Here is a 15,861-nt window from a genome sequence, read left to right as displayed (position 1 = left end):
GTACCTGTACATGATGTATCTTGATTCTTAGAAGAATTACTTTTTGACAGTAAAAACAGGTAAGTTCATGACTTACCAAAGAAGGTGGAGAAATGTGTCCGTTACTTTATGCCTGTCATTGTTTGCCTAATGCAGTGGTGGTGAAGCTATGGCATGTGTCCCAAAGCAGGCTGCTTATATCATTGAAAGCTCTAAATGGTTCTCCATCAGTGGCCTAATGTATAAATGGCCTGTGTACTTACCTTCTTAGAGATATAGTGTAAGGATGAGACAGACTGATTTGTAATATACTCAAGTCATGCTCTGCATTAGGGGAATTTGATCAACAATAGAGCATATATATGAAGGTAGTCCCATAAGATTATAATAGAGCTAAAAATTTCCTACCTAATCATAGCATTGTAGTTTTTCTAGTGTCTTATGGCAGAGTGTTACTCAACGTGTTTGTGGTCATGTTGGTATAAACAAATCTACTCTGCTACCAGTTGCATAAAATATAGCATATACACTTATGGATAGTACCTAATACTTGATAATAAACAACTACATTACTGGTTTATGTATTTGTGATACTGTTCTCATTACTTTAGATTATACTCCTAATACTTATTTTAAAAGTTTACTTATGAAACAGTATGTGGTCTTATGCAGACAGCAGCCTCATACACCTATTTATTGTCTCTTGATTGCATCAGAAGACCATGTGGAATGATATGTACTAGACAGGTTTGTGTAAGCACACTAAGGGTTTTAAAAGCACAGCGACAAAATTGCCTACTAGTGCATTTCTCAGAACTGTCCCAGCTGTTAGGAAGTGCTTTTTTTTTTTTTTTTGTGGTACCAGGGATTGAACTCAGGACCTTGCGCTTGCAAGGTAGGCAACGGTGCCACTGAGCTAAATCCTCGGCCCCGAGGAAGTTCATAATTATATATCAAAAAATGGTATCTCTAGATTAAGAAAGCTCAAAATAGAATCAGAATTAAATCAGAGAATGCAGGATGTTTAGCAGAAATCCAGCAAAATAGGACTATTTCAGGTGATTATTTAAATGTACTATGATCTGTCCATCAACTATGGCAAAATCAGTGACTTTCTGAAATTTTCAGTGTCTTCTGGTGAATTTACATTGACTTGACTTTGGTTAAGCTCCTGTCTTTCTCTTTAGAATTTCCCTTTGGCCTCTGTCTAGTGGCAACCAAAATCCAGTGACTGGTCAGGGCTGAAATATAAAGGTCCAGTCTCCTTACCTCAGTTAAGACAGCTCTGAAGAGTCACTCAAATTCCATGCCTCACTTTGGGATTTGACCTCTGTTACAGCTCTGTCTTCAGTTTCTTTCTTTGTCCAGTTCTGCTTCGCAGTCTCTCAGCTAATTCCTTAGAGCTTCCACAGTAAACCTGCATACCGTCCCTGCCTCAGTCTGTTTCCTGGAAGCATGTTAACATTATTTTGAGAAGAAAGAATGATAAATATTAACTGCTTCTCTCAGATCTCAACACACAGTAGGTGCTCAGGAAATGCTAGTTATGGATGACTTTCATTATAGGGTACATTAAACCACACAAGGAAAATGCTTAATTTTTATAGAAGATCCAGCATCCCCCTTACCACCAATGGTCTCTTCCTCATAAAGCTGAGAAGAAAACAGAAAAATTCTACTAAATTACATAAATAATGTTATGAGGGTCTAAATCAGTTCAAGTTGCCCAGGGACAGATGCTTAAAATAGATTTAAAACTTGCTTATTTTCAAATTTTTCATAAAAACAGTATGTGTCATGCTGGGTGTGGTGGCACATGCCTGTAATCCCAGCACTGGAGCATCTGAGGCAGGAGGATTTCGGTATCAATATGGGCTACATATCAAGACCTGTCTCAAAAAAACCCCAAAACCATATGTGTCAGTATAAGTGCAAAAAAACCTTATGTTGTGATTTAATTTGATTTTGGTACCCAGATGTCTTGGTGAAGGATTTCTAATAATCTTAGTTTTCAGGTGAATTTATCTGAATGTCTGGATTCTTTTTATACATACATACATACACAGAGAGAGAGAGAGAGAGAGAGAGAGAGAGAGAGAGAGAGAGAGAGGGAGAGAGAAAGATGGGGGAGAGAAAGAGGGAGGGAGAGAGCGCAAGCCAAAAAAATGTACACACACTTCAGTTTGCTATAGTAATAAATGTCTGGAAGCTCATGGCCACCACTTTGAGCACCTCTTGTAATTGTAGAGGCCAAAGGTAACTTGTATTGATCTCATAATATCTCAATAAATTCAGTATTAAAATATTTATACAAGTTTTTCTTTGGTAAAAATACAAAACTTAGATAATCACATGGCATATGAAAGGAATAAAGTGGCTTACAATTTCAGAGGAAAAACCTTTTCTGGATAGTTTCCTTCTTAAACATTGGTCTAATAATAGAAGGCACTCTTTGTATTTGGGAATCAATACAATGTTGTAAAGATGTTTGAGGGTTTTTTAAATTGTACATGTTTTCAGGGAAGGAGGGAAAGGAAAAATTATAAGAAAGAAAAAAAAATGGAATCAAACTAAATAGGGAAGGGTGAAGGGGGTAAAGGGTGCACAGGTAATGGGAGAAAAGATACTAAGATACATCAGAAAAAATTGTACATGTCTTTGCAGTTTTAAATTTTTAGGTATGGTTATTTGTAGAATAATTAGTTCTTAGTATAAGCTGTATGGGAGACCTTTAAAGAGGAATGGTTCATTCTTGCTAGGCTGGAAACATTTTGGATAATTTTCTTAAATGTGCTTTTTAGATACCATGTACTAATAATAACTTTTTAGTGTTACCCAAATAGCACTTGGAGGTGTGACATGTAGAGGAAAAGACTGAAAAAGATGCTGATGTAGCACGTTCAGAGGTGATATAGGTGATATGAAAATAACCTCCAGTCCAAGGCAGTTCTTCAGCAAACTGATTTTTCCCCTTTCAGGTGAGGGCCATGTTCTCCAGACAAATAGTGTTGTTTGCCCATCTTTGGTGACTATAACTACATGCTGTTTATATCTATAATGTGTTCACTTCAATTTTTTGACCTGTTTTATAGAGAAGCATTTAGGATCCTATGTTTAGAAGGATTCTTGAATCCCAAAGGAGCTCCTAAACATAAACATACTAGGTATGTTTTACATTGTTGCTGATAATCTGAGATAATTATGTGAGTATCCATGTGAAGTATGGAAAGTGTAGGGTTAAAGCTTTACGATTACATGAATGTAGTTTGAGCAGTGGACAGTGTTATAGTCGATTAGTATTGTCCCCCTTGAAGTGTTTTTTCTCTTCATGAAGAAACCTAGAGAATTTAGGACTTGATATTCATTGAGAACCAAATTTCCTGAATTATGTATTTTATGCAAGAATCTCTCAAGAAACAGTAGTGCTGGGCACGATAGTGTGCACTTGTAGTCTTACTTGAGAGATTGAGGCAGGAAGATCTCTTGAGCTTAGGAGTTTGGGGCCAGCCTGGGCAGGGTAGTTGAGAGTACCCTTCTCTTTAAAAAGGAAAGATACCTGTGCCAGTCCCCCAAGGTGAATGCAATCGTATACTACACAAATATATACTAATAAAAAAAGAAGCAAAGTTGATTTATCTCAAGTATTTATTATAGCAAGGGAAAGTTAACAGAAAAAGGAAAGAAAAGTGGATTTGACTAAATTCACTTCCTAAAGGAAATACAAATGTGCTGTATCTAATTGAGCAGGATACTGAGCAGATTGGTTTTAGAACACCTATATACAAATTAAATCTACCTTATTTTAGGGTTTCTGGTTAATGTACCTTAAAATCTTTTAAGAAAAACTGACATAGTATAGAGCAGAGATTTTTAAGCTGAGCTTCTTGCATAGGCTTATTAAACAATTGATACATTGTGCTCACTTCGGCAGCACATATACTAAAGAATTGGTACATTTTATAACAATTTATAAACAATCTGTGCATTTTTCCAGGGAGAGGATCTGTGACCTAAAGAAGTTAAGAACCTCTGTGCTGGGCTGGGGATTTAGCTCAGTGGTTCCGACCCCTGCCTTGCAAGCAGAAGGACCCAAGTTCAATCCCCAGTACCAAAAAAAAAAAAAAAAAGAACCTCTGTGCTAGAGATGAAAAGGAAAAGAAGAATGAAATAGTTTTTTTTAACTTGCTGAAACTTGGTCTGTAGTACTAAGAATTGCAGGAGTGTGAAATAAATTTGCTGTATTTTTCTTTTTAGTTTTGTTTTGTTGCAGTTTTTTTTTAATTTAAAAAGATTTAGGCCAGTGATGGAGAACCTTTAGAACTTTCAGTGATAACAAACAGCCCGCTGTGGCGCTTATGCCACAGCTTCACTGCTACTGACTTAAGGCAGTTGGCAAGTTAGTTTGCCATATTTAATGCACCTAAAACCTAATAAAATGAGTAGTAAAAGTTCAGACGGCCCCACATGGTTTTGCCTTAGGTGCCTTTCTACTCATTAGTTATAGGTTTATGTCAAGTTATGTGTAGGAATTTATTCTGGAGTCTTAACATCTCCCTTACTGTGTGCAGAAATGTGTTTATTATTTCTGTGTTTAAGGTTTTTTCATTCCTACAGTAACAAAGTACAGCTAATTAAAGAAATGTTGAGTCTTAAAAATATTAAAAACATGGCGGCCAGGTATTTAGCTCAGTGTTTCCACTGCCTGCCTCGCAAGCGCAAGAACCCGAGTTCAATCCCCGGTACCAAAAAAAAAAATATTAAACATGTTTTGATTTGTTGCCACTGTTAACTGAGTGCAAGTAGTAATAGTTGCAATTGCATAATTTTAAAGAAAGAAAAATGATCTATTTTGCAAAGACTTTCGTTGCTTCAAGATATCCATCTACCTTAGTCTGAGATACTGTTGTTTTACTTTTATAAGAAAATCAATCACTGGAGATTAACCCTCAGTGTGATTTCCCCATCTCTTATGAAGTACATGTGATTTTTAAGGCTTTGCTTACAAATAAATTTATTCTTTAATCATTTGAGTTAAAGAAATTACTGATTTGTCATGGTTAGTTGGCAGAGGACTAAGATAAGTATGAAATCATTTCTAGTATGACCAGTTTGATAGCTACATTTGAAAATCTGTTTCATTGCTTTTTTTTCCCTTATAACATTGTTTCTTGCTATTATAACTAAGCTGTCCTCCCTGCAGATTGACTTTTTCATCTGACCTCGTAGACTGATCAAGCCAACACATGTATATAGCTATTACGCCCTGTTTCTGTTCCTTCCCATTAGATGCTCTGTTCCACTCACTTATGTTCAGTTCAGTTAGAGCCATGGTTTTGTTGTGATTATTATTTTATGATTGTATGAAATGGGGGAAACTTTGAGAAAATTATTGAGCCAATAGTGGAACTGGTTGATCTATGCTTTTATGATTTATTTAGTTTGCTTCGTACTTTGCAGTACCAGGGAAGAACATAATTCTTCCCATTTCCTGAAAGTTGAAGGAGGGAGGAGACTGAAGGGAAAGAAACCATAAACTCACCCCAAAGTTAGCTTAATAATGTCAGGAAGGGCTTTGATGAAACCACTGGCCCTGCTTATAGATCTTATTTTCCAAGCCTTTCATTATTTTATTTGCCCTTTTCTGAACTCTACAATTTCCCTCTCTTGTAGCTGGTTCGATGCCCAGAACTGAATGCTGTGCTCCAGCTGTGGCCTCACCGGTGCTGAATAGAGAGGAAGAGCCACCTTCATAGCTTACATGTGATTCCTCTGCTTATACAACCCAATACTGGATTTACTTACTTTGGCAAGATAGCTGCATTGTGCACTGTATTTAATGTTACGTGTACTGTAACCCTGGGTCTTTCTCTGCATTGCTGCCGTTAAACCCCCAATCCTGCCAATCTAAAACTCCTGCCTTTGTTCGCCTGTCCCCCTTCCCCATAGACTCCCTGTATATTCATCCACAATGAATGTCATCTTTTTATCCTCTCATTTCCTTTTACTCTAATCTTAAACTTTGACAAAACTTTTCATGCTGTCCTATAAATTGTCATTTGTCGGCCGTCTTATTTTTCTCCCTGCTTTGATAATGGAGACATCTTCCAAATCTTTCTTCTGGTTCTCTTCCTTTTGTAGTTGTTAAGCACTTGGAATGGTGGAATTTTTTAGTAAACATTCGCCTGGCATTTCTTGTAAGTCAGATATCCATAAACTCCTCAGGTTTGACCATCTGATGAACTTATCTTTACTTTAGTTCTATCCTTCTTATCTCACAGTTTTTCCTCAGGGAGGAGACACAAACATAATATCCATTTACCCAAGAAATTTCTTGGTTTTTTTTTGGTACCAGGGATTGAACTTGGGACCTTGCCTTTGCAAGGCAGGTACCAGTACTACTGAGCTAAATCCCCGGCCCCCAAGAAATTTCTGATAACAAGGAATGTTATAACTTTTAATCGTGCATAGTATAGTCTGATAATTTTAAGCAAGTTATTCATCTTCCCCAAGACCTTTGTGAGGGCAAATTAGAACTTAAATTACTATAACTTTCTAAGATAAGTGAGGTAAAGGAAGGGAAATAAGGTTTTGTGTTGAGTAGGATGTGGCTCCCAAGAAAGCCAAATGGAAGTTCTATTGGATTTGCTAGCTGTCTGGAATGGTGATGAGACTTTGTTTTTCCTGGAATCTGGAGCATTGTAATCTCAGACTTAGAGTACATTTTTAAGTTGGTTTATTTAAGACTGCTGATATAGACACCTATTCTTTTAATTATATGCTTTGTTTAATGAGAATATAGAATGTGTAACCTTTTCTGCTTTACTGTGGGTGATAATGATCTCCATACATCGTTTTTTATCCATTTCTGAGCTCTCTCAAGTTTAAATTGCAGTGTTTCTTTATAGTAGCAGTGAAGCTGATGTTTAAATTCTTCTTTTTTCTATCTTTGTTGATGTGGTGTATTTGGTAGACCAGCCTAATTTGTGGTCTTTACTGAAACCAGAAGTTACTGGTTATGTGTATTTATATTTTGAGAGAGTTAAAATCAATTTGAAAATCTTTTAAACATTATTACAGCACATCAGATTACTATCATATGGATTTAGGAGTTATCTTCCCTTCAGGCACCACATAGATATTTTATATATCAGCATAGTACACTATAAAAATATTTTGCAAAAGTGTACTGTAAGAGGTGGCAAGATCCATTAGCCTTTTATGGTGATATATAAAATATATCACCTGACTCTTCTATATCTATAGTCATTAAATATTGCTACTTTCATTATGTATGATTACATATGCCAAGTGAAATTCTAAGGTCAATTTGATGGTTTCCAAGAGAATGAGTCTTTTCTGTTTCCCACCATGTATACTATCAAAAATTGGTGGTTTTGCTTACATTTGTTTCATTTCCTAATAAGTATGATACCTTTCTTCAAAGGAACATTGGTTTTATTTTTTGACTTGTGAATTAACTCTCAGTGACAGAGCTGAGTGGACTTGACTGAACTCTTTTGTGCGCTAAATGCTTTTCTCTAGACAGCCAGAAAGAAGTGAACAGTGGCACAGTTTCCATCTCCATTTATGGCCTTGGAAGGTTGAAAGGGACAGAGTTGGGACTCTCCATTTATGGACCTTGAAGGAGTTGAAAAGAGTGGTTGGGGTGCTCTTGGAGGCAGAAACTAGACATTATGAGATAAAAATAAATTGGCAGGAGATGTTTGCAATACAAATTCCCGTCCCTGCAAGAAGGGAAGAGGGTGCTGGGAAAGGGGAGTATGTAGACGGTCAGATGAGATTGCTGTGGCATTTGTCTCCTTCCATTGTAAGACACATATTTCCCAAGTTCATGTGTCTGGTTTATTCTATCAAGTTATGTATGTCTAATGTCGTTGTAGCTATCCTTTATGAAAAGGAAGAAGAGACACTTTTTAAAGACTGTATTACTGGAAACCTCAGTTCTGAGCATCATTTGGGGTACCAAAAGAAGTCTCAAGAAAGGGAAAATGGGTCACATGCTTGTGCTACAGGCAGATTGGTTGGTTCTAAGGCAGGTGATTAATTCTTGCTCTGTTTGTGTCTAAGGAAGATCCTGTATGTCATGCTCTTGTTTCTTTTGCCTATCATTATTTCTGATCTCCAGGAATAGGTTTAAAAAGTACTTGACAGTATCTTACAGGTTGTTATCTGTGATTTAAAGATAATGAACTTTCACAGATCTATGAAGAGTGTTGAAAGTTGTTTTAGTTAAGTAATATATTGACTTATGGAAAGTAATCCCAGCTTTAGGAAAACTTTATAGTCATGGTAATGCCTATAAATTAAGTCAGGGGTGATCTGAGTTTATGTAGTTGAGTTAGATACTATTTGGAAGCCACTAGAGAAAAAGAGTCTCCTCTCTCAAGAAAATTCTGTGAAACCCAGTAACGTTGAAGAGAGATTAGAAGGAACAAAAAGAGGCAGAGGTGGAATAAAACCTGGATGTGACTAAATTTGGAAGCTGGGACTAATTTCTTATCTTTCAAAGTATCATATAAGATACCGTAAGATGTAAATTAAACTCAGTAAGCTGGGCTAGTAATCAGAAATATGCATTAGAAATAAAGACCATGGAATAATTGAAGGATTGCACAGTATAATGAAATTATTTAAGTTTTATCTGTGGACTTACTTGCTGATAATTTGTTGTATGCATGTGGCAGAAAAGGAAGTAAAATAATTTTCCTATTTCATCCTCCCTTTAGAAAAGAAACTATTGGTCTTGTTTGGTTGTTTGTTTAGTTTGAGTTGGTAGACTAGTAAAATGTATTTAGGTATTATTTTTGGATTTGTAGGAATAATGTACTTCTCGATCATTGATGTCTGAGACTGGGAACTTGTGTTACTGATTTGCCTTCTGTATTAAATTTTAGCAGCTTCCACAAAGATAGTGAATTAGTAAGGAATAGACTATGTAAATAAATAATATGCTTTACTAGGTAGTTTGTTTAGGCAAATTTTTTTACCCCATATTTCTTTCTTAATCAAGAATAAGGAAGGTGTTCTTTGCTTTGGGAAATTCTTCTTTCTGTCCTCCTTCCCTCACTTTTTCCAAATTCTGGGCACATAGCAGCTTTCTCTGTTCTGTGGCAGGTGTGCATCCTATTGGCTGGCTGGTATTTCTTGTTTTTTCTTCCCCTTAGTCTTTTTTAAATGGGGGTGGGGGTATAAAATATGTGTATGAGATACATGCAATAATGTTTTAATGTTTCTTGTTGTTTAATGGATACTTAATTGCAAAATAATTGTTTGAATTATAACATGTTTGAGTAAATGCTAAATTAGTATTTTTCTAATATAATAATGAATTTGAAATCTAGTATTCCTGTAACAATGTGTCTATGTTTGTCTGTCTGTGTCTGTCTAATAGTAATTAATATCTGTGGTCCGTATCTGGAAGAGGAAGTACAGCTTTAAAGGAATAACAAAAGACTTTGTGTCTTAGACCCTTCGCAGGTGTTACAGTCGGGTGAAAGAACATGGTGTTGGGAAAAGAAAGAGCAGTTACACATTTGAACAGTTGGAACAGGTGTTTGGTCAGGGAGGATGGGATGCTCAGCCCTGCCAGCCTGTACTTATTAACAGTAGTGGCTTGTACCAGGAGCTGGAGTCAGATGGCAGCACTATGGAGGACTATTCACAGGAGGACTGGGGAAACCACAGTCAGGATCTCCATGGCTATCCAACAGATCAGGAATTGGGTAAGAAAGCCAATATATATGAGAACTCTGGGTGTGTGTGTGTGTGTGTGTATGTATGTATCTGGTATATGCAACACTTCTTGTTATCAGTGATGTTTTCTGGTACTGTTCTCACTGTCATCACAAGGCATATCACCAGTCTGTTTGGGGAATGTGGGCCTCCTTGGTTTACCTTTAAACAGCCAACTAGTGCTTGATAATTTGAGTGCCATCAAGATTCCTAAGGACACAGCTGGGGATTTAGCTCAGTGGTTCTGCTGCCTGCCTCGCAAGCATAGGTCCCAAGTTCGATCCCTGGTACAAAAGAAAAAGATTCCTAAGGACAGAAGAATTCCTAGTTCTGAGCTACACAAGGAGGCCCAGTAATGGGTAGAATCTTACACGGTTCTGAATACCCTGCACCTTCTAATTTTAAGATTTCTGCCAAAGAGTATTGACTTGTGGCTCAACTGCCATAAATGGATTTATCCTTTCCTTCCTTCATTCCAAGTAATTTTTCTTTTCTGCCTGCCATTTGGGAAAGTTTCTCTCCCAGATTTCAGTCTAAACAAAAAATGAGAAGAAGCTTTCACTTGAACTGATGTCTAGACCACATTAGTGATCATGTTCCTTCAAACTTCTTAAGGGATCCCATTCCAATAGTAGTAGAATGATTGATATACAGTAAAGATATCCAGATGGAAAATGAAATTCCTGGCCATCAAATCTAAATTTTACAGTGTGGTTAAAAGTATATAAATAGTTTTTGTTTGTTTCTTTTTGTATTAAGTACTTTTATTTTCATAATCTGGAAGTACTGATCAGATTTCTGTTGCAGCCACTATATATATATATATATATGTTTTTTTCATTGTTTATTGATATGGAGCCACTGTATATTATCAGTAAGTTGTCTCATGAGTCTTTTTTTTTTTTGGTACTGGGGATCAAACTCAGGTCCTTGCGCTTGTGAGGCAGGCGGCGGAACCACTGAGCTAAATCCCCGGCCCATGAGTCCTCACTTTTAATATTTAAATGTTCATCTTTCCTAGTGAGGTATTCAAGGACCCCAAGGAAGCATGTATAGAATTGTCAGTATAAAAGTATTTCCCTAGCTTAAAAAAATCCCATAAGCACTATTTTTAAAGATTTCTTATGATAGAGAAATGCTAATTCAAAATAAAAAAGAATTAACTGTTAATATATTTCCTATGAATGCTGTTTTTAAATCTCTCAAATATTGGAAGAGAAAGAGAAGAAAGGCTAAAAAACAGTAAGACTAATAGTATGTAAGAAAGGGACTTAAAGATTAGAAGAATAAAAGGAACAGGTGCTAAATGACATTGCCTCCTAATTTCACAAGAGTAATAAGGTCTAAATTACTTTGGCATCCTATAACATTGGATTTGCCATAGAGAGTTAAGTTACCGAACCTTTTCAGGGGGAGAGGGGGATGCAAAATATGCTGATCCTGATATTGAAATAATTATACTATAAAACCTACATAGATAATCTAAACAGAACAGAGTTATTTTCATTCTTGTTCTTTTAAAATCATGTTTACAGTGAAATTGTTTTAAGCTCCTACCTAAAAATCCACTGGTGACCTTGAAGAATTTTATACTTGTGGAGCTGGTTTCTGATCTTGCATATAAATATATGTATCTCATTATATAAAAGTTACATATATAAATCTGGCATTGGACAATACTGAGCACTAGAATGAGAGCCTGGTATGGGAAGGTATGGAATGAACAGTAAATATAGTTACTTATCTACATAAATGTATACTACCACTTAGAAAAATATAATTTGTTCCAAAATATTTGCTTTTCAGATGAAATACCTGTCACAAAGAGAACATTAAAAATTAAACAAGAGTCTTCTGAAGAGGCACAGTAAGTAAATGCTTCACCTTTCCACAAAGTATGTCTGCCTAAGTTTGATAACTATTGGGAGGATCAGAAAGTAACGAGACATGCTATGAAACTTATACAGCTGTACCACAAGGAAGCATACCTATTTGTTCTTTCTTTTTTTTGTTGGGTTTTTTTTTTGTTTGAGACAGGGTCTTGCTTTGTAGTTCAGGCTGGCCTTGAGCTCCTTGTGTAGCCCAGAGTGTCCTTGCAGCAAATCTTTTGTCTCAGCCTGCTGAGTGCTGGGATTACAGGCATGCACCACCACACCTGTACCACCACACCTGTACCACCACACCCAGCATATTTGTTCTTTCTTACTTCTTAGTTTAAATTTTCCAGTAGTAATGTGAAATGTTGAAAATTTTGTATGCAACAAGAAATAAATGTACTACATAAAAATAAGCATGTTGATGGTATTTCCCCATGTGTGAATGCGAATATCTAGATTTTTTAATAAGGTACAAAGATGAGTCACAGGGACTTGAGCTTACTTGGGGCTATATGAAATGCTAGGAGGACCAAGGGGGCACTTAAATTCCTTATAAGTATTCCAATTTGGGAATCAAAAAGCAAGCTCTTAGATGATGACCTTTTTATGCCTTCAGAAAAGAAAGTATTATTGAAGGAAGGATTTAAAAAGCCCAGACACAGGGTCCTCCACTGACCCTAAGTGTTGTTATTCTTCCTAAGAGTTTAGCACCCGTTGTTACATTTACAGTGCATTTTTTAGTAACATTAAGTAAGTTCTTAATTAAATCTATTAAAGAAAATAAAAGTTAAAAGTAGGCGGCAGTTTATCTTTCATTCTACCATGATACCTTAGTGTTTGAGAGACGGTGAAGAAAAAAACAAAAGGTGAGATTAAAAAGGACAATGACGGATAATAAGCAGTATAGCAAAGGCAAGGTGTTTTCATTAGCAAACCACCACTATCGTCATCACCCTTTTGTGAACTTCATTTCTTTTTCAGAGTATCTTTGAAATCAAGGAATTCCTAGTGTTGTCTGAGTCTCACTGGGGAAAGGATATGCCATTCAGGGATCATTTGCTTCCCAAAATTGTAGCCATTATCCTTGCTCCTCAATAAAAGTTTATGACCCAAATCAGTAAGTTTAAGGCCATCTCTTTTTAGAAAAGTGGTTATCTTGCAAAATTGTGATATCAAAATGTACCAAAGGAAAGGAAACTTTTTAAAAGTGAGTTATTACAAGCCTGTAACTTCAAATTCTTATTCTCTAAAAAAAACTACTGGCAGTGTCACTAAAATGTCCTCTCTCTCCCTAACAGCCACTTGGGACCTGAAGGGGAGGCCCTGTTGATATAACTGGGTATAGACTCAAGCTTCACACAGAGGTGGTATCACCAGCCTTAAACCACTTAAACTTTCCTGGTATATGGAACTTTGGAAACCAAGACATATTAGTCAAGAGCTGTTAAATCCCTGGGTCTTGGGGCTGGGGATTTAGCTCAGTGGTTCCACCGCCTGCCTCCCAAGCACAAGGTCCCTCGTGCCAAAAAAAAAAAAAAAAATCCCTGGGTCTAGTTGTCACTGTGACCCCTTAACTTCAGGACTCTCATATGAGCCTTGAGCTCAGAGCAGCAGGGAACCGAGGTCTTCCAGGGAGGAAACTGACAGGCTCTGGAGAATTCTCAGGCCTATGCTATCCCTCCCCCAGGTTTTAGCTCAGGTGGTGAGAGGTTCTGAAGAGCTTCCTGATAGGCCATCTATTTCCCATTGTCCTTTCTTCAGAAGTATTTTTTGCAGTGCCTGACTTCAACATTAATGATGTAGGACTGACAGTGCTGGATAAAATAACTTCTTGAGGCAGTAGATTTTTTTTCCTCCTTAGGTATATGTGCAATTAACTGAATTAGCTGACATTACCTGTAGTAAAATAAAACGTCTTCATCCACCAAGAATAATCATCTAATGTGCTCATTTATTCAGTGGATGTTTATCAAGTACCTACTGTTTGTCAGGCATTGAGATATATCAGTGAGCCAACAGATACAAATCGCTATTGCATCCCAACTCACTGGTGTTCTCCTTGAGACTGATTAACCATCTCAAAAGAGGCCAAGGAAGGATAATAGGTACAAAAGAGTTTTCCTTTAAAGTGCTGACCCACAACAGAAAGAAAGTAATCCTGTTACAGCCTCACAAACACCACAGTCAAATATTATAAAAGTCATTTAGTGCTTTTGTTTCCTCTGATTAGAGGAACGGTTCCCTGGGAATGCAGTGATTTCATATAGATGGCTAGTTTGACACTTGAGAACCCTTCAAGATAAAGTATAAAGGGTAAACTTAGGGCAGTCTTAGGCTAAAGAAGTAGCTGATAACAAAACACTAGCTCTTCATCATCATCTCCTAGACAGTCTAGAGAGGTAAGCAGACTGACAGAATGGCTATGTGTAGTTTTTTCACAATGTTCCAAAAACTTCCCTGGAGAATGAGAGTTCAGTAGATAAGGCTCAAGGTTCTGTCTCTCATGGCTTCCTCAACAATATGTTAGCAAACCCACTTTTCTTGCCTTAGTTTGTGAATGAATGTGACAGATGAGTATATTTGTAGGTTAAAACTATAACTGATGTCTGGCCGGGGATTTAGCTCAGTGGTTCCACGGCCTGCCTTGCAAGCACAAGGTCCCGAGTTTGAGCCCCAGTACCAAAAAAAACTATAATTGATGTGGAGTGTGGTAGTTTGTTGCCAAATTAATATTTAACAAACCAATCTCACCATCAAAGCTTTGCCATACTTGAGAAACAAACTTATAATTACATATTCATATATGTAATAAAGTATATGAAATATCAGCTTACAAGTTATGAGTTACCTTATTCTGTTAGCTATTTAACTCAAAATTCAAATAATTTCTATACTTTTGCCTTTCTTTATAAACAGTTTTCTAAGCCAGGGATGGTGGTACATGCCTGTAATCTCAGCATTCAGAAGACTTAGGAGGATCACTGCAAGTTGATGGCTAGCCTGTGCTACATTGTGAGGACCAGGCCAGCATGGAACCCATAGAAATACTCTGTCTCAAAAAAAAAAAGGGAAGGGAATTTTTGGAATAGTATCAATTTATTATTTTGAATCTTTTTCTCTTAAAACCTAAGCCTAGAGGGCCGAGGATGTAGCTCAGTAGCGCCGCGCCTGCCTGGCAAGTGTAAGGTCCTGAGTTTGATCCCAAGTACTAGGGGGGAAAAAACCCCTAAGTCTAATGTGGACTTTTTCCATCTGAATTCTCAGATTTTTATGGTAACTCTAAAATTTTGGAATACTAAGGCACTTCAGACAAATAGAAGATATTTTAATGAGGTCATTTAATCATAGTTGTATGTTTTCCTACAGCATATGTATATGGGCCAAAATTACTGAACTTTTCAGAATTTCCAGGTTAGAAATTAGCCTATTAATTATTTTAAGTGACACTGGATGTTCTTCTGAGTAAAGCATCCTTCACCCTTTTTTGACTCTTAGATTGGAGAGCCAATATAGGCATTATGGTAGTTACTTTAAAAATTCATGATTGAGGGCTGGGAATTTAGCTCAGTGGTTCTGCCACCTGCCTCGAAAGTGCAAGGTCCTGAGTTTGATTCCTGGTACCAAAATAAAGAAAAAAATTCATGATTGGGCCAGGGATATAGCTCAGTTGCATAATGACTGCCTGGCAAGCACGAGGTCCTGAGTTTGATCCCCGGTACTAAAAAAAAAATTTATGATTGCTGTGTGTGGTGGTATGTACCTGTAATCGTGGGTACTCAGGAAGTTGAGACAGGAAGATCCCAAGTTTGAAGACAGCTTAGGATGTAGCTGAGTATAGAATGTTGGTGTAGCATGTGAAGGGCCTGGGTCCAATCTCCAGTACCACACACACACACACACACACACACACACACACACAAGCTTGAACTTCTGCAGTCTTAGAGTCTCATGTATAAATATGTATTAAATTTGACATAGCAAGACTACAGAAGTAATAGAAAGCAGTTTATCATTAATTCCTGGAAACTTCATAGGAGTATTTTTTATATTTGTAATACAATGATTATTTAAAATGGAAGCCACTAGTCATGTCTTAAATATGATTTTAAATTAAATATACTGTAATTAGATATTTAATACCTCACTGACATTAGCCACAGTTTAAATTCTAGTGGCTATTAGACAACACAGATACAGAAAATTTCTGTCATCATAGAAAGTTCTCCTGAGGGCTGGGGATTTAGTTCAGTGG

General features: G+C 36.8%; 2 protein-coding genes across 5 annotated transcripts in view; one reads left to right on the top strand and one right to left on the bottom strand.

Annotated features, from left to right (window-relative positions):
- The window catches only part of LOC101722104 (endothelial cell-selective adhesion molecule-like), a 35,130-nt gene that overhangs the window by 10,490 nt on the left and 8,779 nt on the right, over positions 1 to 15,861 (bottom strand). The window contains exon 2 of the mRNA XM_087187822.1: positions 1,249 to 1,426. The gene's annotated coding sequence lies outside the window, so the exon portion shown is untranslated. The remainder of the gene's footprint in view (positions 1 to 1,248; positions 1,427 to 15,861) is intronic.
- Msantd2 (Myb/SANT DNA binding domain containing 2) overlaps positions 1 to 15,861 on the top strand; it is a 33,503-nt gene that overhangs the window by 15,905 nt on the left and 1,737 nt on the right. The window contains exons 2-4 of one of the 4 annotated variants that reach the window (XM_087183926.1): positions 5,650 to 5,739; positions 9,623 to 9,722; positions 11,539 to 11,599. In XM_087183926.1, coding sequence (XP_087040052.1) covers positions 9,647 to 9,722; positions 11,539 to 11,599 — 137 coding nt within the window. In that variant the 5' untranslated portion in view covers positions 5,650 to 5,739; positions 9,623 to 9,646. Of the gene's footprint in view, positions 1 to 1,420; positions 5,740 to 9,466; positions 9,723 to 11,538; positions 11,600 to 15,861 lie in introns of those variants that run through there. The other 3 variants (XM_021251900.2, XM_004874474.3, XM_004874473.3) reach the window with 3 other exon arrangements.

This window comes from Heterocephalus glaber, unplaced genomic scaffold (genome assembly GCF_053883595.1).
Source record: "Heterocephalus glaber isolate CG9 unplaced genomic scaffold, H.glaber_assembly_v1.0 deba00000006, whole genome shotgun sequence".
In the NCBI taxonomy this organism is placed as follows: domain Eukaryota; kingdom Metazoa; phylum Chordata; class Mammalia; order Rodentia; family Bathyergidae; genus Heterocephalus; species Heterocephalus glaber.
The sequence above is the reverse complement of the archived record's forward strand: the minus strand, read 5'-3'. Positions and strand labels throughout refer to the sequence as shown.